This window comes from Dasypus novemcinctus, chromosome 9 (assembly GCF_030445035.2).
Source record: "Dasypus novemcinctus isolate mDasNov1 chromosome 9, mDasNov1.1.hap2, whole genome shotgun sequence".
NCBI lineage: Eukaryota > Metazoa > Chordata > Mammalia > Cingulata > Dasypodidae > Dasypus > Dasypus novemcinctus.
Window position 1 is genome coordinate 40,115,788 of NC_080681.1, and position 24,916 is coordinate 40,140,703.

The 24,916-nt window shown below is 36.7% G+C and overlaps 1 protein-coding gene across 2 annotated transcripts in view; it reads right to left on the bottom strand.

Annotated features, from left to right (window-relative positions):
* The window catches only part of HS2ST1 (heparan sulfate 2-O-sulfotransferase 1), a 204,803-nt gene that overhangs the window by 12,920 nt on the left and 166,967 nt on the right, over positions 1 to 24,916 (bottom strand). For both annotated transcript variants that reach the window (XM_004480914.5, XM_004480913.5), the window contains exons 3-4: positions 15,875 to 15,960; positions 6,784 to 6,922 (exon numbers count right to left, since the gene is read on the bottom strand). In XM_004480914.5, coding sequence (XP_004480971.1) covers positions 6,784 to 6,922; positions 15,875 to 15,960 — 225 coding nt within the window. The remainder of the gene's footprint in view (positions 1 to 6,783; positions 6,923 to 15,874; positions 15,961 to 24,916) is intronic.

Below are 24,916 nucleotides of genomic sequence, written 5' to 3' on the forward strand. Positions count from 1 at the left end.
CAAATAATTTTTAAAAGCATGAAATAAATATCAATAGTCTTTAGAATTTTTAGATCAGTTTGGATGTTTAATTCCTAAAAGTAAAGATTAAGAAAATTAACTTGATACTTGATGCTTGTATAGTGATAGCAATTATATTTACATTCAAACCTCTTTCAGCAAATTATCTTGCTTCATATTTTATATAGAAAACTGAAGCTAAGAAGGTGCTCTCTTGAGTTCCTGTTTAGATAAAAGCTTATCTGCATCTGTAGTTTCCTACTCTCCCCACCTAAGAGGCATTTCCTCCTCCTATCTCTGAGTACCATTCTCACCACCTTCTCAGACCCTGCTTCCTCAATTTTTCTCCAGTTTCTTATATCTTCATGCTCTTGCTCTCTTCAGATATCTGAATATGCTTAAGTGTCTGTCTTCTTAAAGAAACATTCCCTGTTTTCTATTCCTTTCAAAGCCAAACTTCTTTCTCAAAATACTCTTTCCTCTGTCTCAACTTCCTCATCTCCTAAGTTATTCTGCAACCCTTTGGTCCCCACTTCAGTTTCTTTCCCTGAAGTCACTACTGATCTCTTCATCAACAAATCTAAGTGGCAGTTTTCAAACCTCATTTTACTAACCTTTTTGCAAATGAAACTTTTCTCATCCATTTGAAGGGCTTTTGAGGCTTGCCTTTCTGATTCTCTGACCTCAGTCTCCCTGGCATGTCCCTCTCTCTGCCCACCTCTTAAATGTTGGCACTCCCCAGAGTGTCATATTTGGACCTCCTCCTCCCCATTTTTCTTCTTCCCTTTTCATTGGTCTTCTTTCAAACTCTATATTCCAAGTACAATTTCATTCAATTCTATGGTTTCAAATCCCACCTCATATTGATGATTTCCAAATCTATAATTTAGTTCAAACCTATTTCTTCAGGTACAATTTCTAGAGAATACCTTTCTGTCTATCTATCTATCTATGATTCAATCATGTCCCATATGAAAACATTATCTCTTCCCACAACTCCATTATAACTTGCTCTTCCTCTTGTTCTCTCTCTTTTGGTAAAAGAAACTACGGACTTTGGCCCAGTGGTTAGGGCGTCCGTCTACCACATGGGAGGCCCGCGGTTCAAACCCCGGGCCTCCTTGACCCATGTGCAGCTGGCCCATGCGCAGTGCTGATGTGCGCAGGGAGTGCCCTGGCACACAGGGGTGTCCCCCACGTAGGGGAGCCCCATGCGCAAGGAGTGCGCCCGTAAGGAGAGCCGCCCAGCACGAAAGAAAGTGCAGCCTACCCAAGAATGGCGCCGCCCACACTTCCCGTGCCGCTGACGACAACAGAAGCGGACAAAGAAACAAGACGCAGCAAAAAGACACAGAAAACAGACAACCGGGGAGGGGAGGGGAATTAAATAAATAAATAAATAAATAAATAAATAAATAAATAAATAAATAAATAAATAAATAAAAAGAAACTATGTATGGTCCAATCAGAACCCTTGGAAAAGGAGAGGACAAGGCTGACTCCAGGTTGAGCAACTTAGACGGATACTGTCAACCTTTGCTGAGATAGAAAACACTGGCAAAGGAAAATTTACTGATATTGGTAAATCTCAATAGATAAAACCCCATAAACAGAGAAAGCTCTTTGGGGTCCTCAAAAATTTTTTTCATTTAAAAAAGTTTCCTGAAATATATCATTCATGTATGAAATACACATAATTAATGTATAGTAAAAGTTGTGAACTTACAAAAGAAACATGGGTATCACACAGGGCTCCCATACACCACCCCACCAGCACCACCTTGCATGGCTGTGGAACATTTGTTACAAACTATAAAAGTATCATCAAAATAGTACTACTAACTACAACCAATATCTTATTACATTTGGTATATTTTTCCCTCAATCCACTGGATTCCTCACTAACTTTTAAGATTATAAAAGGGGTTCTGAGGCTAAAAAGTGTGAGAACCACTGATTTAATCTAAATAGTTCTTTAATGCTGACCTTTAGATTACTTAATATCCTGACTTTCAAGTTACTAGGCAGAGATTAAATTAAATAAAACTTTAGTTCTAGTATATGAAACACAGAGTATTTGAAATCTTGCAAATAAAACAAATCTTTTGTTTCTTACAAGGCAACTGAAACTATCACAGGTGTACCTATACCGGAAATGGGTCTGAAATTACTGTTTGCGAGTAGAACCAGGAATAGTTCAGATTATTGGACTACTGTAGTTTGAGACATAACAGTTGCCACAAGTGCTGTATTGAATGTTGTCTAATACACTTCAAAGTGGAACTTGAGGTGCAAATAACATACAATTTCATGAAAATGAAGTTATCTAGAGTTTTTGAGAATAAATGCCATTGTAAGGTATTTCCAACATCATTGTGGCCACCCTTATATCTCCATTATCCTGAAATATCCAGCAATTTCCAGAAATGTTATGTGCAGTGCAGTCTTGTCACCTTTACAGATATGACTTTAAGGAAAACCCTTGCCAATGAAGGCTATACAAATATTAATGTCATTAAACTCATTTAGGTCTTAGAATGTTACCAAGATTTATATCATGAAAATCAGGCTGAATTATTAAAATTGTGTAATCATCAATGTATTTCCAAAACTGAAAAGGTCCACTCAGCCTATCACAAAGCAAAACAACTGTTCACTTTACATGGGTGCTAGCCCTTCCGATGCCTCCTCAGGGTCCTCTGCGGGCAGCCGGATCCAAGATTTAGCACTTACCTCCCCACCCGACCCCACACCGCCCCACTTCCAAATCTCTGAATACCTCATTTACAATGTATTTTTCTGCTACACTGTCCCAATCCAAGGAAATGGGCTTCCTTGCACCCAGGTTACAACTTTTAGTTGCCCACGTGTCTCAGCCACTTTCCAGAAGCCTCTCCTTAAGTTTCAATCCAGAGGCTGTATTCTTAGTAACTGGGTGTTGTCGGCCTGTTGACAGTCCTGGTGGTGATCACTTCTAAAGTTTTACTGAGAACTGGACACAGCCTTCCCCTCCCAAATGCATTTCTGTAATATAAAGGGTTGGTCCTCTTCTTCTGTGTTTTGTCCAAGCACTAAATCCAAAGGCAGATCCTTCCGCCTACCCTTTTTCCTGCCTTTCCTGGGCAGGGAGCCTGACATCATTTCTCATGTCAAAGTCCATGTTAAAATAATAAACCATTACACATCAGAGAAAAAAAAAGTTCACTTTAATAAAGCATCTATATATGACCCTGCCCTTACAGAATTAAGGCAATACAACAATAATATTGCATCTAAATAACAAGGTGTATTGATATGTATGTCATAATGACATTAAAAACAAACCCAAACCCTATTGATGAGAGTGAAGAATGATTAAATTCCAGGTTTGAGAGACCATAATTACCTAAAATCTCCAAGTGTGAAAGGGATGCTAAAATATCTGAGATACCCAGGTCCTACGGTCATGGCAGATGGCTCTGGAGTTCAGTGCCTTGCCAGTGGACCCTACTTTGGAATTTGTGCTCCTGAGTGTGAGAGTTGGACTCAGATGTGATTTCTCTACACATGCCTCTTCTATCACTTTTACTGAACTGTGGTTGGTGCTAGTGTTTGTGTATGCTCAGGAGACTTGAATCTCTGGACTGTCCATGTGCCAGCTGGGCCTTAAGCCTCAGCAGAGTTGCAACACCTACTCTCAGTTCATTGGACTTACCCAAGTCAGCTAACAGGGAAGTGAGGATGGTCAACCAGCACACCAAAGAACCAAGAGAGATTTCAGTTGCAAGCAGGAGAATTCCATCAATCAGCCATGTGGGATCTAAGCCCCCCTCTCTACTTAGAGGTGGAAAGGACATTGCCATCCCAGGGTCCTCAGGGTAGAGGAATAAACTATGGATTAGAGTGGACTTACTGGTATTCTACTATAGAATTATTGTGACTCTAGCAATGGAAGAAACTGTATGTGGAGACAGTGGCCATGGGAGTTGCTGAGGGCAGGGAGGGGAAAGAAGAGGTGTGATATGGGGGTATTTTGGGGACTTCGAATTGTCCTGAATGATATTGCAGGGACAGATGCAGGCCATTATATATCCTGCCATAATGCACTGAATGGACTGCGAGAGAGTATAAACTAAAATGTAAACTATAATCCATGTTGTGTAACAGAGCTCCAAAAGGTATTCATCAAATAGAATGAATGTGCCACACTGATGAAAGAGGTTGCTGATATGGGAGGAGTGTGTGTGGGGAGAAGGGATATACGGGAACCTCTTATATTTTTTAATGTAACATTTTATGTGATTCATGTATCTTTTTTCAAAAAAGATCATTTTAAAAATATCTGAGTTTTTTCATGAGTACTAAATATGCAATTTTGGAACATCTCTCACATAAAAACTGTTGAGCTGTATTCCCTACCTCCTTTTTAAAAAGTATGGATGTTAATATTGTGGGTTCTAGAATTAGAGTGCTTGGGTTTAAGTTTCAGCTCTGCTACTTACTAGGTTCACAACACTGGGCAAGGTATTTAATCTTTCTGTGCCTTCATTTCCTTATTTGTAAAATGGGGACAATAACAGGAAATATCTCAAAGGATTGCTGTATGGGCTAACTGACATAAAATACATAAAAAGAACTTAAAACAGTGGCTGGTATACAGTAAGTGCTCAATAAATGTGAACTTTTATTGTTGATAATAACTGAGGATTACTACTACTCTACCTCCAACATATAGGATATGCAACCACAAAACCATGATATCCAGAGCTAGTAGTGACAACTGGTCAATGTAGGGATCTATATAATCACAAATCTTTTCTTTACCAACCTTAATATCCCTTTGGTGGAAAGAGAAAGATGGACACTACTAACATTTACTGAGTAAGAAGTAGTGTAAATGACAGAGCAAAAATAAAAGAAAAAGAACGTAGTAAGAGTTGAAGTGAATTTAGAAATATCAATAATTTCTAAAGTACTAAATCACAAAAGAATTATATCAATAGATTTTATAATTTTTGTAGATTGTCCCTAATAACATACATATAACAACACAGTAACATAAATAATAGCTAATAATACAAATATAAACATATTTTAGGAACTTTGGATAATTCTAAGAGATATGTGAGCACTGAAAAGAGGTTTGGTTGATGTAATGGGTTGAATTATATACCTCAAAAATATAAGTTGAAGTCCTAGCCCCAGAAACCTATGAATGTGAACTTCTTTGGAAGTAGGTGTTTTGCAGAAGTAATCAAGTTAAGGTAAGGTCATACTTAATTAGGGTGGGCCATAATCCAATATGACTGGTGTTCTTATAAGAAGAAAAGACACAGACACGTCACCTTCATCTGTGACAATGGAGACAGAGATCAGAATGATACATCTGCAAGCCAAGGAACACAAAGATTGTCAGGTAGGGAGGGACAAGGAAGGATCCTCTCCTAGAGCCTTAAGAGAAAGCATGAGCATACTGACACCTTGATTTTGGGCTTCCAGCCTTCAGAACGGTGAGAAAATAAATTTCTGTTATTTTAGGCCACCCAGTTTGTGGTACTTTGTTTCAGTGGCTCTAGGAAACTAATACAGCGGTGAACTGTGTTTGCACTGTTCAGAACTTTCTAAACCTAAAACTTTGTGACTAAGAAAGGCAGAAGTAATTTCCAGAAAACATAAAAAAGTTAAACAAAACAAAAAAAACACTGCCATCTTATATGATACAAAAGGAAGCATTGCAAGGTATATTATAATATACCAAGTATCTAACATCATCGCTGTGTAACATTTTAAGTTTAAAAAGGTACAGAAATCACTCATTTAATCAGATGAACTAGGCACTGTATTGTACTGGATACTGGAGAAATACAGTAAATGAATTACAGATCTGTTTCAGGAAGTTTATCATATTTAGGAGAAGACAAATAAGTAACAGATAATCCAATTATTATGAAATAAATGCTTGGGAAAAAAAAAAGATTTGGAGTACCATAAGATCCCAGAAAAGGAAATATCAATTCTGCATAGGAATATCAAAAGACTTTAAGGAAGAGATAACATTTGAGCTGAATCTCAAAGTTGGACAGTTTCCAGGGTGAAGGAAAAGCATCCTAAATATAGAAACAACACCTGGGCAAAAAGTATGAAGCAATGAGTTTGGAGGGTGGTGACACTTCATGTGGCTAAAGCACAGGGCTCCTGAGGGAAAATGATGTAGGAGGTGTAGGTCTCAGATTATGTCAAATTATATTTCCCACGCTTTGGGCAATCCTAGAGGAATGAGGTTCTAATAAATATGTTCCAGAGAAGTGACAAATGAGTTTGGTTTCCTAAGAAAAAGAACTCTGACAATACTCTGGAGAATGAATTCTAATGGAAGACAAGACAAATCTGAAACTGATAGTTAAGAACTTTGTTGAGCCATGGGGTAAAAAGTAGCTGCTTTAGCAAGAGTTTCTAAATTGATGATTACAAATCAAAATATTGTCATCATTGAGACTAGGAGGAACAAAGTGCATATACAAATATGCCATATTAATGAATAATTATAATGGTCTGGTAGAAAATTGTTAGCAGGGTTATAATAAAACAAATATTCAGCCCCCAAACCAAACAAAATATATATTATGTTCTAATATATCACCTATATATCGGGTCTTACTTTTGCTTCTTTATAATTTTCTGTTCTTTTCAAAATTTCCACAATAAGCAAGTAGAACATTTATAATCAATAATAAATAAAAACCACATTGTTCATTGCATTTCATAAATATTTTCTTTATAAAAATCTTAGAACTAAAAAATTACCTTTTTGTCTCCTTGTTTGCGTCTCCTTAACCCTGGTCTATAATCATCTCCAAATCTCAGAAAGTAATAGTAAGAAACTAGCCTCTCAATAGGATCCCTGATAACATTAATGTAAATTGGCTTCTTCTTCACACCAAATCTGAAATAGAACAAAATAACAAAAGTTGAAATCAACATTTTCATTTTGTTTAGGGATATCCTGGAATTATATATCGACACTTGAGGTATTCCTCCTATGTGGAAAGAAGACTATGAATTGATTTAAATAAAATAGAGTATAGGGATATCAGGGAAATGTTTTATGATTATTTGTGTTACAAAAAAGTAAACAAGAAATAAGAATTTTAAAATTATGGCTGAAAATAAACGAAAAAGGAAGAAAATCACTGAAAAGTAATCTTAAACTTTACTGGTAAGAATTGTATGAAACATTTAATTCTAAGCCTTCAATAGATTTCAAGTCTAAGTAGACAACTCCTTCTTAGATTACATATTAAAAAAGACTTTAACATTTATAATTTTAAAATGAATTTATAGAGAAGTGCTTTATTACATTCCATAATCAATCATCTGGTGCTATTATAAAGAGTCACATATCCTCATTAAATATGTAGGAATGATTTCTCAAGTTTCAGGCTAACCAGTCTAGGTAAACAATATCAATGGATGTAGCCTAAGTTAACACAAGTGTGACCATTTCATTCTGGCGTCTCCTGTTGATGATTTTAAAGACAAATTAGAAGTGTACCATGTTATATTTTCAGCCTTATTTCCTTAGGGAATGATAAAGAGTTAAAGGAGCAAAGAAGAAGGCTTTTACTTTAGCAATCCTTATAGATACTAATATTGTCAAACTGGCTGGCTCCCTGTTCCAATATACCTACTTTTCCCAGTCTTGAAACCTTACCTTGACTCTTCTATTTCCTTTATTCCTCATTTAACAGAGTTACCATGTCCTTTTAACTTTTCTTTTGTAGGTTTCTCAGAGATTTGACCTGCTTTCATGATTCCCTTTTTCTTCACCATTGCACTTTTCCTGGGCCTCTTATATAACTGCAATAACCTCCTAGTTGGTTTTCTTGCATTCAGTTTCTACCCCTTTCAATCTAACTTACACACCACTTCTCAACCGATATTTCTAAATTATCATTCATTGGATCACTCTTCTTAAGAACCTAACTCTAATGTTCATGCTGACATCAAGACCAACCTGTGCTTGGTTGTTAAAGCCTTATGACTTAGGTAGTATCACTATCGATCTATCCTTATTTTCACTTCTTCAAACAAGAAACCATGTTATAGTTAGGCTCATCTCTTCTATTTTTTCCCATATTATCATAGTTATTTCCATTTCTTCTTATATGCCTATACTTATTCTATCTCCCTTAACCAGAATGCTATTATTCTCATTTCTCTTATATTTCTTTCCATTCATTCATTCAAAAAATACCTTTTGGATACCCAATATATGCCAAGCACTATTCTGGATATTAGGGATACAGTGGTGAACAAAAATACAAACTTCCTTGTCCTTATGGAGCTAACACTTTAGCTAGCAAAGACAGATAACAAATTAACAAGCAACTATGTCAGTGGTAAAAAGTGCTAAGGATTAAATAATACAGTAAAAGAGTATAGGGGCTGCCCAGGGAAGTAGAAGGGTGTACAATTCAAAATAGGAGTTTTATTTGATGAAGGAGGAGGTCAAAAAGATATGTGGGGGAAGTGTTCTAGCAAGATAAGATTTCCAAACATGCAGACCCTGAAGCAGCTAAGTCCTAGGTGAGTAAAAGGAAGGAGATAATCTGGTATAGGTGAAGCAGACAGGGCAGAGTCATACAGGCTAAGAGTAGAGAGATGGGGATGGGGTATAGGGAACATACACTGTGTGGGCATTATAGACCATTATAAGCATTAATTTTTACTTGGAGTCAGGAGGAGGGTCACAGGAGGGTTTAAGAAGATAAGTGTCATGTAACCACCACTACAGGCTATATGTAGACTATTTTTATCACCCCAGATAATTCCTTTGTGCCCCTTTGTTGTCAATCCTCTTTGCCTACTCCCAACCCTGGCAATGACTGATCTGATTTCTGTCCCTGTAAATTCTGCCTTTTCCAGTATGTCTTATAAATGGAATCTATAACTCTACATAAGTTGAAGATAGTAAAAGCTAGAGATAAAATGAATATGTCTACAGAAATCCTCAATTTAGCTAATAGCTTGTAACTTAAAATTCCCTTCCAATATCTTTGTCCAAAGACACTAGAAAACATCTTGCTAACACAACCACCTTCCCCCCTTACTTCTATTACAACCAATGATTCACACACAGCAGGTATTCTGTGTTTTTGTATTGAATTTTTAAACAAAATAAGTAGTGAAAAGAGAGTACAGAAGAGAAAAACCAATGAGTTTGGATAATGCACTGATTCTTTCAGCTTCTGAATTATTAAAAAATTAACTGAAAAGGAAGTTCCTAACTTAAATAAAATCTTACGTTTATACAAAACCTATATGTAAATGTTTGTAGCAGTTTGATTTGTAATCACCAAGAATTAGAAACAACCCAAACTGTTGTGGTTATAATACTGTTGGGAAGACAACACTTATAAGAAAAAACAAGTTAAGAATTAAATTGCCTGGGAGAGCAAGCTCCTAGGTATAGGAGGTGTCAAATGAATATGGCATAGAGTCATCAAGGCTTCCTAATCTTAAGGTGGGGATGGTGATGTCCACTCTGCTTCTAATTGAGAGGGAGCTTAGATCCCATGCATGGAACTATATTCCTTGCAATCGCAGACACTCTGTTCCTGGGGATGTACATTGTCCCTCATTATCTCCTTGTTAGTTGCCAGGGTGAGTCCAATGAACTGGAAGGCAGGGGTGGCAACTCTACTGAAATTCAGGGCTCAACAGGCACATGGACAGATCAAAGATTGTTTCTGTGACATATATTTATCAAGCATAGTGCTAATTATGAAAGGGACAAAAGAGCCATGTTTACAAAACCTATAAATGAGTACTGTACTAAAGTAAGTAGACTTATTATTATTCCACTGTAGACTTCTTATTCTAGAAATGGAAAAACACCTATCATTGATATAAAGACAGTGGCCCCCAGGGAATCTGAGGGATGGAAGAGGGAAGAATAAGTGTAATACAGGGGCATTTTCAGGACATTGTAGTTATCCTGCATGACATTGCAGTGACAGACATAAGCCATTATGTATTTTCTCATAACCTACAAAATTGTGCAGTACAGAGTGTACACTACAATATATACTGTCAATGACTGTTAGTAGCAATACTTCAATAAGTGTTCATCAATTGTAACAAATAAATCATAATAATGAGGGATGTTGTTGATATGGGAAAGTATGGGAAGGGGAGACTATGGGGCATATGGGAATCCCTTATATCTTTTATTTAACATTTATGTAATCTAAAGTTTCTTTAAAAATAATAACAATAATGAAAAGAAAAGCTTTCTAGACATAACAAGATTTTGCTATTGCCCCCCTATATAGTTTATTACATTCTGTATACTGCAAAAAAGGATATTCTTCTAACACAAGTCTATGCAGTCACTCTCCTGGCTTTAAACTGTACAATTCTGTATTAATTCACAGAACTTTACATCCCAAAAGGATGAATTTTACTATAAGTAAATTATATCCCAATAAACAAAAAAGCAAACAATTTATCAATTACACTTTATATTTTCATGTTTTAATTTATAAGAAACAATATAAAACTAGAAAAACCAATGTCTTATCTTCTTTATAAAAATAAGTTCTAATTTTTACATTGTCACATGCTATATTAGCTTTCCTTATGAATGCAGCTACACAACTCAGGATGAAATTATTTTTTATTTACCATATAGTTAGTTTGGAAACTCAAAGTAAAAAAGTGAAAAAGAAAAACGAAACTATTTCCCTACAAAAACATCTATCAAGTTTTTTTTTCCATAAATACAAATTGGTAATATATAAATATTATTAGTATTAAGCTTAACTATATGAAACTGCATTTTTTAAAGGACAAAATAGCTATCAGCAATTTTTTTTTTTTTTTAGGTATCGGGGCTGGGATTGAACCCAGGACCTTATATGTGGAAAGCCAGTGCTCAACCACTGAGCCACATCGACTCCTCTGAGTTGGTTTTTTCATTTGTTTGCATGTTGTTTACTTTTTGTTTTTAGGAGGCACCAGGGACCAAACTCAGGACCTCCCATATGGGAAGCAGGCACTCAAGAGCTTGAGCCACACCCACTTCCTATCGGCAATTTTATATGGTTCGACCAAACAGTATTTGTTCCACACAATGTGTTTTCAAATGTGTTTTTACTTAGTCAAGTAACTTTTTGAGAATCCGTGTTCCTGGCCCTTTATGTATTTGAGAAGATAGCTGCTATCAAGCTACTTAGAATCCATGAGTTTATAGGAAGTAATAGTTAAGAACACGTATAGAGTGTGGAATCAAGCAGACCTGAATCTAAATCCCAATTCCATCATTTATAGTTGTGTGACCCAAAACAAAGTATTTACGTTCTCTGGACATCATTCTTGCAATGCATATGATGTTATCAACATCACTGACTCATGGAGATTAAATATGATAATGTTCGTAAGGTATTTTATTCAATGTCTAGCATGTACCAACCATTCAACAAACGATAGCCATTATTATTGAAAGGAATAAAATAAAAAGAACAGTGACAAAATGTGAGTAAACACTTTGAATGAAGAGAAGTATAATAAGGACAGGGCTTGTGTGAGGCAGTTGTAAAAGATAAGACTTGGTAGAGGTGGTAACTAACATCACAGAGATACTTGAAAGATAGGCAGAGAAGTCTAGATCCGATGTGAAAGGCAATGAGAAGTCACTGTGGCTTCTTGAGTCAGTCTTTGTGAAAACAGTATTTTAGGATTACATGTAACATTATTACACATGACTGCCTGAAAGAGAAAAAAAAAGAGTACAAGAGACAGGGAGATAAGTGAGAAAGCTATTTCAAGGGTCCAAATGGTAGATGATAATGAATTGGTATACAGGAAGGAAAAGATGGGCCCAACCTAGAAATGATGAGGTGCCATAAATCAAATTTAATCAGTAAGAAACATGAATAGATATAATTTTTAAAAAAACATCCTTTTTGTTTTATTTTTTAAAAAAACTTACAGTATAGATTTAATAGGGAAAGAATTCTTAAGACTACTTAAGAATTAAAATACAAAGTAATTCAGAAAAGAGCTATAATGAGAACCTGATTCAGGATAGGAATGGAAAAGAGAGATGACTTGAGGATTTAAGGAATATAGAAAAGTAAAATCAGTAGTATTTAGTGACTAATTAGGTATAGGTGGTAAAGAAAATGCTGTCCAAAATGACTCTTCCTTGGTATTACAACGGAAAGAATAGGATTAAGACAAAAAGGAACAAAACTAACTAGGAATGCAAAAATGTAAAAAGATAATATGAAACTATTTTAGTATACTGGCTGCTAAAACAAATACCATACTGCAAGTGTAAACTACAGTGTAGACTATAGATGGTTAGTAGCAATGCTTCATTATTTGTTAATCATTGTAACAAATGTACCACACTAATGAACGATGTTATTAATAGGGGGAAAATGTGAGAGGAGGAAGGATTGGGGTACATGGCAATCCCCTATATTTTCTTTTATTTTTTAAAGATTTTTTATTTATTTCTCTTCCCTGCCACCCCCCCCCCCGATTGTTTGCTTTCTGTGTCCATTTGCTGTGTGATCTTTTGTGTCCACTTGCATTCATGTCAGCAGCACCTGGAATCTGTGTCTCGTTTTGTTGCATCTTCTTGCTGCGTCAGCTCTGTGTGTGTGCAGCGCCATTTCTGGGCAGACTGCACTTTTTTTGCGCTGGGCGGCTCTTCTTACGGGGTGCACTCCTTGTGTGTGGGGCTTCGCTACACAGGGGACACCCCTGCGTGGCACGGCACTCCTTGTGTGCATCAGCACTGCGCATGAGCCAGCTCATCACACGGATCAGCAGGCCCTGGGTTTGAACCTTGGATCTCCCATATGGTAGGCGGACGCTCTATCAGTTGGGTCAAATTCACTTACCCCCCATATTTTCAATGTAACTTTTATGTAATCTAAAACTTTAAAAATAAAGAAAAAAAAGAGGCGGGGGGGCAGGGAAGGAAAAACAAAAACAAAAAACAAATACCATTCAATGGGTTGGCTTAAATAATGAGAGTTTATTGGCTCCTGGTTTTGAGACTAGGAGAAGTCCAAAATTGAGGCATCAACAAGGAATGCTTTTAAGAGAAAGACTGTGGCACTCTGGGGCTGGCTGTCGGCGGTCCTTGGTTTTTCTGTCACATCATAATGCACATGACAATGTCTCCTTTTCTTCTATTTTCTGTTGACTTCCAGCTTCTGGCTCCTCCCTGTGGGTTCTCCTTCTGTGTCCAATTTCCTTAGCTTATAAGGACTTCAGCCATCCTGGATTAAGGCCCACCCTCATTCAGTTTGGGTACACCTTAGCTAATAACATCTGCAGAGGTCCTATATATAAATGAGTTCACACCCACAGGACCAGCGGTTGGGCCCTGAACTTGCCTTTTGTGAGGAACATGATTCAAACTCCAATATTATTTTAAAGAGTTGAATAAAATCAAATAAATAAAATTAAAAAATGGTTCAAGCAAATACAGGGCTGCCAATAAAATGTGTGCTTCTTAGTGGTCAGTCTAAACTGTAAAAGACTTTTCATTTTTAATTTTCCTATCTTATTTCCTGGGCTTATTGGGTTTTACTGGGCTTATACTCTTTTTAATGTCTCTGCTAAGGCAATTAAAAAGCTATGTGAGTAAATACTTCTTTCACCAAGTTTGACTGTTTATTCCTAAAGGTAAATATTTTAATGGACTCCACAAAGTACTGAGTCAGGCAAGAATATTTTTTGAAGAAAAAGGTATTTTAAAAATTGGTAAGGAGATGTTTCTTTCCTCTTCTTTATTCATTCACAGTGAATAAAGCTATTAAACTGAAAGATATTTTAAAAGACAATAGTTATATCTCAATAGTTCTTCACTGTATACATCAAAAACCATTTCTTCTAGTTGATTTTGTCTAGGTATTTGTTTAAATCTTGTAAAACATATGAAAATATTAAAACTTTTAAACTTTCAGGTTAGTATTTAATAAATAAGATTAATTTTTTAAAAAAGCTTTATACTTTGTCCACTGTGAGGAACCCCACAGCTTCATTCTAAGTATAATACTTCTTTTTTTTTAATCCCCCCATTGCGGCTTTTTGTGTGCTGTTTGCTCTGTGTCCATTCACTGTGCATTCTTTTGTGTCTGTATTTATTTATTATTTATTTTATTTCCCCTCCCCCCTTGTGGCTTGCTTGCTGTCTGCTCTCTGTGTCTATTCACTATGGACTTTTCTGTGTTCTCACGTGTCTCCCTTCTTTTCGTTGTGTCACCCTGCTGAGTAGGCTCTCTGTGGGCTGGGTGGCACTCTTTGGGGTGCGGGCAAGCCTGCCTTCACAAAGAGGCCCTGGGACGCGAACTGAGGCCCTCCTATATGGTAGACAGGAGCTAATCTGATTGAGCCACAGCCGCTTCCCTAAGTACAATACTTTTGCCAAAGCAAAAGCACTCCATATATTATTTTAATAATGAAAACCTCAAGTATTTGAGACCAAGATGTGTGTGGAAAAAATAAATCATTTAGGTGAAGGAGTAACAAATATTCAAATCAAAGACAATGCAGCCCAGAGGGAAAATATGCATATGAATGAAGTTTATGAAATTGGTTCAATGCAACAGCAAAGAAGATATAATTAGTTTATATTAAAGCTGCCTATAAAATGCTTTCAATATTGCAGTATGAATTATTTAGAGAAAACTATACATCTGACTTTAAAGCTACTATTTTATTAAAAGATCTAGAATACTACAGAAGCAATTAGAAATAGAAATATATCATCTTATATATGTAATACTTGGTAATTTTTTTTTAAAAGTCAAGATTTATTATCTGTTTGAATCAAAAGATTTCATTCTACTCTTTTCCATTTAAAATTTAAGAAATTAAATTAAGAGTGGGATATCAATTTAATTTTCAAACTTTACAGAGTGCCCTTTAAAGATGACAAATACATGAGTGTATTACTTTGAAATCATGACTCTAATGAAAAGACTAAGTGAACATGTTTAAGTAATAAAAATAATTAGCTTTAATTTTTTTATGTTAATGCAGAATCTCATTAGGGAAAAGATTTGGACTTGAAATTTTACTATAATGGTATTTTGTGTACCATGAAGAACTTTCATATGAATCCAAGAGCCACATACGTTTAGAATATTCCTTTTGACTAATTTTCTGATTAGTACTTAATGTGGCACAGGCTCTAGAGGGAGCCACACAGTAGGTAGATACTGTAAACAGGCCTGTTTTGTGAACTTGTCTTGAGATAATTATGAAAGGCATACCCTGAATGCAGTCTTCCCCAAAAATATAAGAAATGAGCGTTATTTATCTCCAATTACAGGCAAATTCAAATACAAAGGAAAACCTTAATTTTATGATTTCTTAATACATCACCCTTTTACAACTAAAACAAGGTTGCCCAAGGGAAAGATACACTTTACTGTGACTTGGCTGAGAAGCAGACATATCAGGGCACCAGTAACTGAGTAGTGGCTTCTTTGCTTTGTCAATTCTCAGCCAATGATGTGGTAAGTAAGAATATGATTGGCCTCTAGGTTAAAACTTGAGAGTGTCCTGAAATAGAATCATTCTGGTTGTGCAAGAAAATATACATGTAATAATGATGAATAATTTTAAAGGGCAATACCTAAATTTAACCAAATTTGAATTTCTATATTTAATAAGAATTGTCAATTTATGAACACTAGAGGGCAGTAAAATACTAGAAGGCATATTTAAATTACACAGTTGAATGTGGGAAAGGCAAGCCCTTACCTTGGTTTTTGGACAATCAAAATCATAATTTAATGAATTTATCCTTTTGTGGGTGGCTAAAGTATAAGACTTTCTTTAGAGTGTGATTTGAGTTGTAACTTACTTTGCAAAATCCAAATAAGAAACATGTCCATGATAAAACCCTGGTTTCATCTCTTTCCAGGAAGTTATATTCTTTACAAAGCGCACCTATAAAAGGGAGAACACACTCATTACTTAAGTACAATTTAAAGAAAATGAAGTTTGATGATAGCAAAATACTTTCCATTTAGGCATTTAAAACCAATCACACCATTTTGACAACTACAGAGCTTGAAACAGGCTTTAGACTAAGGAAAGTATACACAATCTATAACTACTAATTCATCATAGAGAGAGCTACTATCACTAGTCAGAAAAGTGAGAAAGACAATTCTGAAAATAAAATCACAAAATACCATCTTTTATAATACTGTATCGGTGAGAACATTTACAGGGGTGGAAAGCATGCCCATTCCCACCAGTATAGAGGAAGTAAGCAGTACTAAAGAACAGGAACATTCTATGCATACTAAATCTGTTTTCCTCTCAGGAGCTTGTTATTAATAAAAATTCAGGGGAACAGATGTGGCTCAAACAGTTGGGCACCTGCCTCCCACCTGGGAGGTTCCAGGTTTGGTTTCCAGTGCCTCCTAAAGAAGACAAGCAAGACAGTGAGCTGAAGCAAAGAGCTGGCAAAGTGAGCTGATCCAACAAGATGCTGCAATGAGTGATGCAATGAGGAGACACAATGAGAGATACAATAAACAGGAAGTGCAAGTGGCTCCCTCCTGGGAGGTTCCAGGTTCAGTTCCCAGTGCCTCCTAAAAGAAGATTAGCAGACTACAGAGAGTACACAACAGACAGACACAGAGAGCAGACAGTGAGCACAAATGAGAAGGGGTAGGAAAGACATAAATAAATCTTTTTTAAAAAAATTTGACTTAAGCCTAGAGACTCAAAAAAATAAAACAAAAACCTTTAAATAAAAATTAAAGAAAAGATGATTATCAAAAGACCCTAAAAGAATTATGAGCAGATATGTTTTTTTTTCAAAGATTTATTTTTTATTTCAATCCCCTTCACTGTGCCCCCGCCCAGTTGTCTGCTCTCTCTGTCCACTCGCTGCGTGTTCTTCTGTGTCCTCCTGTATTGTCAGCAGCACCCAGATCCATGTCTCTTTTCTTGTTGCATCATCTTGCTGCGTCAGCTCTCCATGTATGTGGCACCACTCCTGGGCAGGCTGAACTTTCTTTCGCGCTGGGCTGCTCTCCTTACGGTGCACACTCCTTGCATGTGGGGCTCCCCTTCGTGGGGGACACCCCAATGTGGCACAGCACTCCTTGCGTGCATCAGCACTGCATGTGGGCCAGCTCCACATGGGTCAAGGAGGCCCGGGGTTTGAACCTTGGACCTCCCATGTGGTAGGCAGATGCCCTATCTGTTGGGTCAAATCCGCTTCCCATTAGTAGTTAATTTTTAAAAATTAGAGATGTCATTTAGGTCAAATGAAAAATTGAAAAATATCTAAGTATTAGTTATTTTAATGTACTGGGATTAAAATTATACCAAAGATTAGCTAACATGAAAAATTTCTTGAGTATAAATATATTAAAAATATTTATAACTGATTAATATAGAGTACTTGATAAATCTAAATATCACCAGCTATAAAGCAGTGATTTGCAATATCTCAAAGGAAAACGGTATAAATTTTTGATAAGTGAATATCTGCATGATAAACTTCAAATAGTTAAGAATTTCTTCTGGAAAGTAGATACAGTTTGTTGGGGGAAAGAGGAGAGACTGGACAACAATGCCCTATTCTGCCCTGAAAGCATTGCCAGCTATGATCTCAGCCTCTTAAACCCAGTATGGCCAATTGCATAATTTTGACATTTTAGCAATCTTTCATTTACATTTAGAAATTTAGGAATACTTAGCAACTCAACTCTATTTTCCAAAGGCTGAGATTTAATATGAACATGGGGGTACTGCAGGAAAATGAAGTAGGGAGAAGCTAGATTGAAGTTTGAGGAAACAGTGGCATATAAGCCAAATGTTATAGAGGCTCATGGCACAAACTTGGAGAAACACTGTTGGAAATAAGAGTCAGGTATAAACTTCATTCAAGAATCCTTTCTCCAACTTTAAACTAAGGATAAATGTCTTTCAACGTGAAGAAGAGCCCAGGAAGCTGGATAATATCTGCACTGCTGCAGAAATTCTCAAATTTGAAAGTGCAAATGAACCACCTGGGCCTCTTGTTAAAATACAGATTATGATTCAATAGGTCTGGAGTGGGGCCCAAGATTCTAGACTTCTAAGGAGTCCCCAGGTGATGGTCATGGTGCTGGTCCATGGACCCTACTGAGGAGCAAGGGCCAGTAACTGACTCTTGGTTTTATTAATGGGAGGCTTTTTTTTTGGTAGTGCCTGAAAGGAGACCTAGGTCAAGAGAAGTTCTTTAGCAAGAATATTCTCATATCCATTGTTTCCATGATATGAAAAGAAGCATACTCAAATAGAGCAACCTACTAAAAGATTACCCTAAGGGAAGCAGATTTGGCTCAACTGATAGAGCTTCTGCCTACCACATAGGAGTTTGAGGGTTCAAATCCAGGGCCTCCTGACCCGTGTGATGAGCCTGGCCCATGCACAGTGCTGATCCACGCAAGTAGTGCCGTGTCACGCAGGGGTGTTCCCCATGCAGGGGAGCCCCAAGCGCAAAGAGTGCGCCCCTCAAGGAGAGCCACCCCATGTGAAAAAAAGCACAGCCTGCCCAGAAATGGCACTGCACACATGGAGAGCTGATGCAGCAAGATGACGCAACAAAAAGAGACAGATTCCCAGTGCCGCTGACAAGAATGCAAGCAGACAAAGAACATGCAGTGAATGGACACAGAGCAGAGACAACGAGGCAGGAGGGGGGGTATGGTGAGGGAGAGAAATAAAATAAAAAATAAATCTTAAAAAAAAAATTTATCTTAAAAGCTTCAATAATATATGAAACAGAAGAGAGCGCAGGAGCAGTGGAATCCTGCCTACTCAGTATCTTTCCCTTACCCCCACACAATGGTATCTGAAGCACATTGGAACTGGGCCTTCCAAGAAAGTAATAACAGGAAAAAAAGAACGGTATATGCCTCCATTTGAACTCTGGGAAGAGTTTAGTGAAGACCAAGATGTTTGCAGAATCAGATTTTAGAGGTAGGAGGAAGAAGATCTGGCTCAACTGAGAGTGTCTGCCTACCACATGGGAGGTCCAGGGTTCAAATCCAGGGACTCCTGACCCACGTGGTAAGCTGGCCCAGTGCAGTGCTGATGTACACAAGGAGTGCCATGTCATGCTGGGGTGTCCTCCGTGTAGGGGACCCCCATGCGCAAAGAGTGCACCCCGTAAGGAGAGCTGCCCCATGTGAAAAAAGCACAGCCTGCCCAGGAGAGGCACTACAAATATAGAGAGCTGGCACAGCAAATGATGTAACAAAAAAAAAGAAGACACAGATTCCCGGCACCGACAATACAAGCAGACACAGAAGAACACACAGCGAATGGACAGAGAGAGCAGACAACTGGGAGGTGGGGGGATGGGGAGAGAGAGGAAAAAAAAAGAATTTAGAAGTTGAAGGAACACAGGAATTGCTGTTTGTTTTATAGAAAAGGAAACTGAAGCCCAAGAACCATGTACCTTGGATTCTAGTCCAATCATCCTTTTATACCAGAGGGATTTCCCTAATATATTACTGTCTAACTTAAACAAAGGAAAAGAGATAATTTCCCTAATATATTATTGTCTAACTTAAACAAAGAAAAGGAAAAGAGTAGACATAGTTAGGATCATGATTCTGATCAACAAACTTGAACAGTGAGATTTTCTTATCCATTGCTAAGGTAATCTCTCAGGTCGAGATCTAAAAGCTCTGCTGATTTCCTCTCTCACCTGTTTATTTCCACATGAATTCACTCATCGCCTTCATCACAGTCTCATCTTCCTATACACACTGTTCACCGCTCTTACTGGACAAACATTTCACAGTGACCCCTTGATTTATTCATCTATATTTTTACATTTTGGGTAACTCCAAGGGTTGCTGAGTGCTACTGGTCAAGAAGAAAACAAACAAACAAAAAACAAGTCTATATGTCTAAGTAGGACTTCGAGCTTTATTTCCTAAATTCATGCTCTCTGAGATTAACTTAAGTGGGTCATTGCTGCTTTTAAATTCTCTAAACTCTATTATTGTTAAAGTCCCCCCAAAACATAGGACCTCTTTTTAATCTTCAACTAAGAGAATGCCAAAGAGAACATATTAATCCTTAATATATATGTATATACATATATATGTGTATATGTTGTTATTCAATGTAGCTTTATTCTATACAACTGAAATACAACAATAAACACTGCAATAGCCAACACTGTCCCACTGGTCCTAAAGGAAAGACCAGGGTTAGGTTTCTATGAGCCTCTGGTCACAATATTTTTGTCAACGGATCAATACATAACTTCGTTTTATGTGTGTGTCTGTCTAAAGGCACCTTATTTGTTTTATGTTTAATATTGCTGCTTTATTAACACTGAACTCATGGCCAATAGTACTATAACTCATGCCTGAATGAAGCTTATTTTAAAAGACACGTTTTCTCCATAAGGCACACGACAGCCTTCTCGTGCTAAAGGAACAGTAGACAGCACTTTAGCATTATGCTTAGGGGCCATTTTAAACACCAAAATCACCGACAGAAAGCACAAAAGTGAAAAAACATGGCACTAAATACCACGCTAAGGACATAATACACCATGAAAGCTGAAACAAAGAAAACACAATGTTGTCTTGTTCAACCATAGTTGGGAGACTCAAATTTTTACTTTCTGTGCATGTCCAACAAATGACCATGAAAGCACAAGTAGGTTACAATAATTGATTTTGAGATTACAAATAAATTTTAGTGAGTAGGCAAATTGACAAGTATGGAAGCTAATTAACTGCCTTTGAATAAAAGTACTTTTTTGAAAGTTTTCTTTTCAAAATATTAATTTAGTCCCTTCTCCTTTTAGAACTTTCTGTCTCTACTTCTCTTAATCTCCATTTTGTCCCCTTCATTAATCCAGCCCCAATTTTGGCTCTATCATTTTTTGTTTGTTTTTTTCACCACTCCTGCACCACTTGCTTTGTCTTTCAGTTTGTTTTCTTCTGGTTTTCCTTTACAGTGGGGAATTCTGTCCTAGACCTCAAAATAAGGCTCTGGAATATAAAGGAGTAAAGTGAGGAAATAGAGATTAGGTGAGTAAGCTTCTACTCAGTTCAGTCTATGGATTTTATTGACTTTACCTGGCACCAATGAAAGGGTAAAGTGATAGGCAAAAAAGAGCAAAACTTTAATCATATCAGATAGAGTCAAGGAGACGGAAGACACTGAAAACTGTGGCTTGGAGTGGAGAAATAAAGTCACATAGTGACTTTATTCAAAGAGACTTTTCATACTCTGATTGAAAGAGGCTATAAAGAAGGATGTTTTTGTAGTTAGATACAGAACATGAAAAGAGATGTTTTTATGGCTAGCCTGGAGCAGAACCTAAACTGTGATTTCTGTCAAATTTTATAACTCAAGCAGAGTCAGGATAGCAAGTAATCAGAACAGACCTTTAGGGAAAACACAAGCAATGTAGGTAGTGGTGGTGTGATTTATTTGCTAGTTGAATTAGATCTGAACCACAGAACTACAGGAAAAAGGTAAAAAGCCTCCTCTCACTAACGGTTATCTAGATCCACATTTTTTCCCCCTTCATTAAAAAAAGAATTAGAGCAGTCATAGTTTTCCAGGAAAATCATGAAGAAAGAGTTTCCACATACACTCTCCCCAGTTTTCCCTTTTACTAACACTTTTTTAGTGTTAGATCCACATTTTAATAAGATTATACTCAACATTATGCTTATCTGTGATTATAAAAGAACTCATTTTTACTATCTAAAAGAAGAATGCCATCCTGAATATCCTGGCCAAATTCCAAATTTGTAATTGCTATCTACTGAATGAATACTACTATTAACTTGGATAATGACCATACACCAAACTACTACTCATGCATTTAATTAAAAATAAATACCTCTTGTACAGCTGTGGGTACTTTTCCTACACAAAGAGTAAAACTAAGTAACAGAAGTATAAGAGAAGTTCAGCAGCAGTAGAACGTAAGATCCTCACTAAAGTTCAGAACAGTGTTGCTTAATCTCCCCCTCCCCCTTGTCCTTTATTTGGTCCAAAATCACACAAGGGATCAGAACAGATCATACTCTCATTTATCAGAGTAGCTCCTTCTCCCCGCAATGATCAAGATGAGTGATATGCTCATCTAAGAACCACTATTAAAATTTAGGTTGGTTCATTTGTTCATTCATTCATTCAACAAAAAATTCATGATGCATCTACCATGTCTCAAGCATTGTTCTAAGCATGAGGGATACAGTGGTAGATAAGACAACCAAGGTTCCTTCCTTAAGGAACTTATAATGGTGGTAAAGACAGATAGTAAACAAGTAAACCAATAAATAAGAATTTCATAGTCTAACAAGTACTAGAAAGGACAGCAAAAGCATGATATGGTACAGAGTAACTTAGGAGAGGTATTTAATGTATATGATCACCAGGTAATATTTTTCTAAGAGGATGTCTTTTAAGTTGAAACTTAAAGTGGATAATATGAAGCCATTTGTGTGAGAAGCCAGGAGAAGTGCATTCTAAGAGGAAATGGTAAGTGCAGAAGCTTTGAAGTAGGAAAGGCTTGGTACATTCAATGAACCAAAAGGAGGTCAGTGAGGCTAGGGTATAAGAAGTTGGAGCCATGGGTAAGGGCTAGCTTAAAAAGGGACTGCTGGCTTAGGTAAGGAATTTAGATTTTGTTGGGAAGGTAGAGTTATGAATTTGAAGAAAACTACTCCATCATTCTGGAGAGATTTTAATGTGCAGCTTCCCATTTCCCCATGGAGAACCATGGTCTAGATCTTTGCTACCCAACTATAGTCCAAAGACCAGCAGGATCAGCTTTGACATCAAGAGGAAGCTTTTTAAAATTCTTAGTCCTTCAGAATCAGAATCCGCATTTTAGCAAGTGATTAGTATAGGCATTAAAGGTTGAGGAGCACTCATCTAAAGTATTACTCTGAAAAGTCAGCATCTCAACTGTTAATAATAGCTAACAGCAGGCTCTAACACAAATGGCCAGAAGTTGGGTTGACAGTGAATTAAAAGAAAAAAAATATTACTATGTTGCCCTACCGAGAATGCGAATTCTGGATATTCCACTGTCTTAACATAAAGTTAAGAGAAGTTAAATATGACCACAAACCTAACTATATGAGAGCAGAAAAGAATTAGGAAAGATAATAAAAGATGCTGCCATTTACAGATATTTGATTTTAAAAACAACATATTTTGTAGAGTTTTGTTTCTTTTTTTAGATTTATTTTTTATTTATTTCACTCCCCTTCCCCACAGTCCCCAAGTGTCTGCTCTGTGTCCAATCACTGTGTGTTCTTCTTTGTCTGCTTATATTCTTGTCAGCAGCACTGGGAATTTGTGTCTCTTTTTTTTTGCGTCATCATGCTGCGTCAGCTCTCTGTGCATGTGGCGCCATTCCTGGGTAGGCTGCACTTTTTTTTGTGCTGGGTGGCTCTCCTTATGGGGCATACTCCTTGCACGTGGGGCTCCCCTACGCAGGGGATACCTGTGTGACAAAGACTCCTTGTGCACATCAGCACTGCACATGGGCCAGTTCATCACATGGGTCAGGAGGCCCTGGGTTTGAACCCTGGACCTCCCATGTGGTAGGTGGATGCTCTAACCGTAGAGCCAAATCCACTTCCTGAGATATTTTTATGATAGCAGAGCAAACTCCATTTTCTAACTAGTAATAAGCTGACTGATTACCTGCCTTCTGCCAATTCTGATCTATTTAATGAGTGAAAAACCATCTATAAAATGTAACTCTCATAACTGAGTCCACCTTATTCTTATTTCTTAAGTCTTTTCATTCCTTAATATTTAAATGCTTATGTTCCCCCCTTGTAATTTTTATTTAATCTCAATTTTTTAAATTTTGAAAAATTTCTAAACTACAGAAGAGTTGAATGGTCAACATCCAAACATTCTTCATTTAAGATTTCATAATCTTTAACACTTTGCTATTTTTATTTATCTTTTTTCCCCCTCTCTTAATATGTACATACACATTTAATTTTTTCTTAACCATTTGAAAACAACTTTCAGACATCATACCAAGACACCTTAGCATGTACTGTCTGTGAGTACATAATAATTTTTGATGGGATCCAATCACAGATCATATATTAAATTTGGTGTCAATGCCTCTTTAATCTCTCTAATCTAGAGGAGACTGTCCAACTTTTCTTTTTTGTACTTATGACAGTGACATTTTAGAAGAGTCCAGGACAATTGTTTTGTAGAACTGTCTACAATATACATTTTTCTATTTCCTCAAGATTAGCTCTAGATTAAACATTTTAGTGAGAATACTATTAAATAATATGTTTTCTTTTAACTGTACTCCTAGTTCTTAAGTTTATGACTTATGTTTCCAAGTAAATTATAAATATGTTCCCTGAAAGATATGGCCTAGCTTTTTATTTCTTTGGTATTTACCTAAATAATGTAGCACAACCCTCTGTATATATTACATACTTACTAAACAAGAGAAAAACTTGAAAACAGAGTGGACAACTGTTTCTCAGGATAACAGAATAAGCATAGTTATAATATCCTGAATAGTTTTTTGCCAGATTTAAGATATTTGGGATTTGCCTCTAATTTTTGAGAGAAATAATTAAATATGTAAACAGTTTAGCTGTAGCGCCCAGTACAGTATGTATAAAATATGACAGGGAAAGAGTTGGACCTAAAGGCTGAGATCAAGCAGACCCTACTGCTGAGGTTGGAAAGATAAGGGTATAAAGACTGGTCGACTATTGTATCCCAAAATATTTTTATGAATAAACTAGGAAGATTGGGACAACAGCAAATTTACTAAAATCTCATCTTTTAAATTTCACTTGAAGTAGATACTGATTAGAAACTGTTTCTTAAGGAAGAACAAACAGCAAAATAG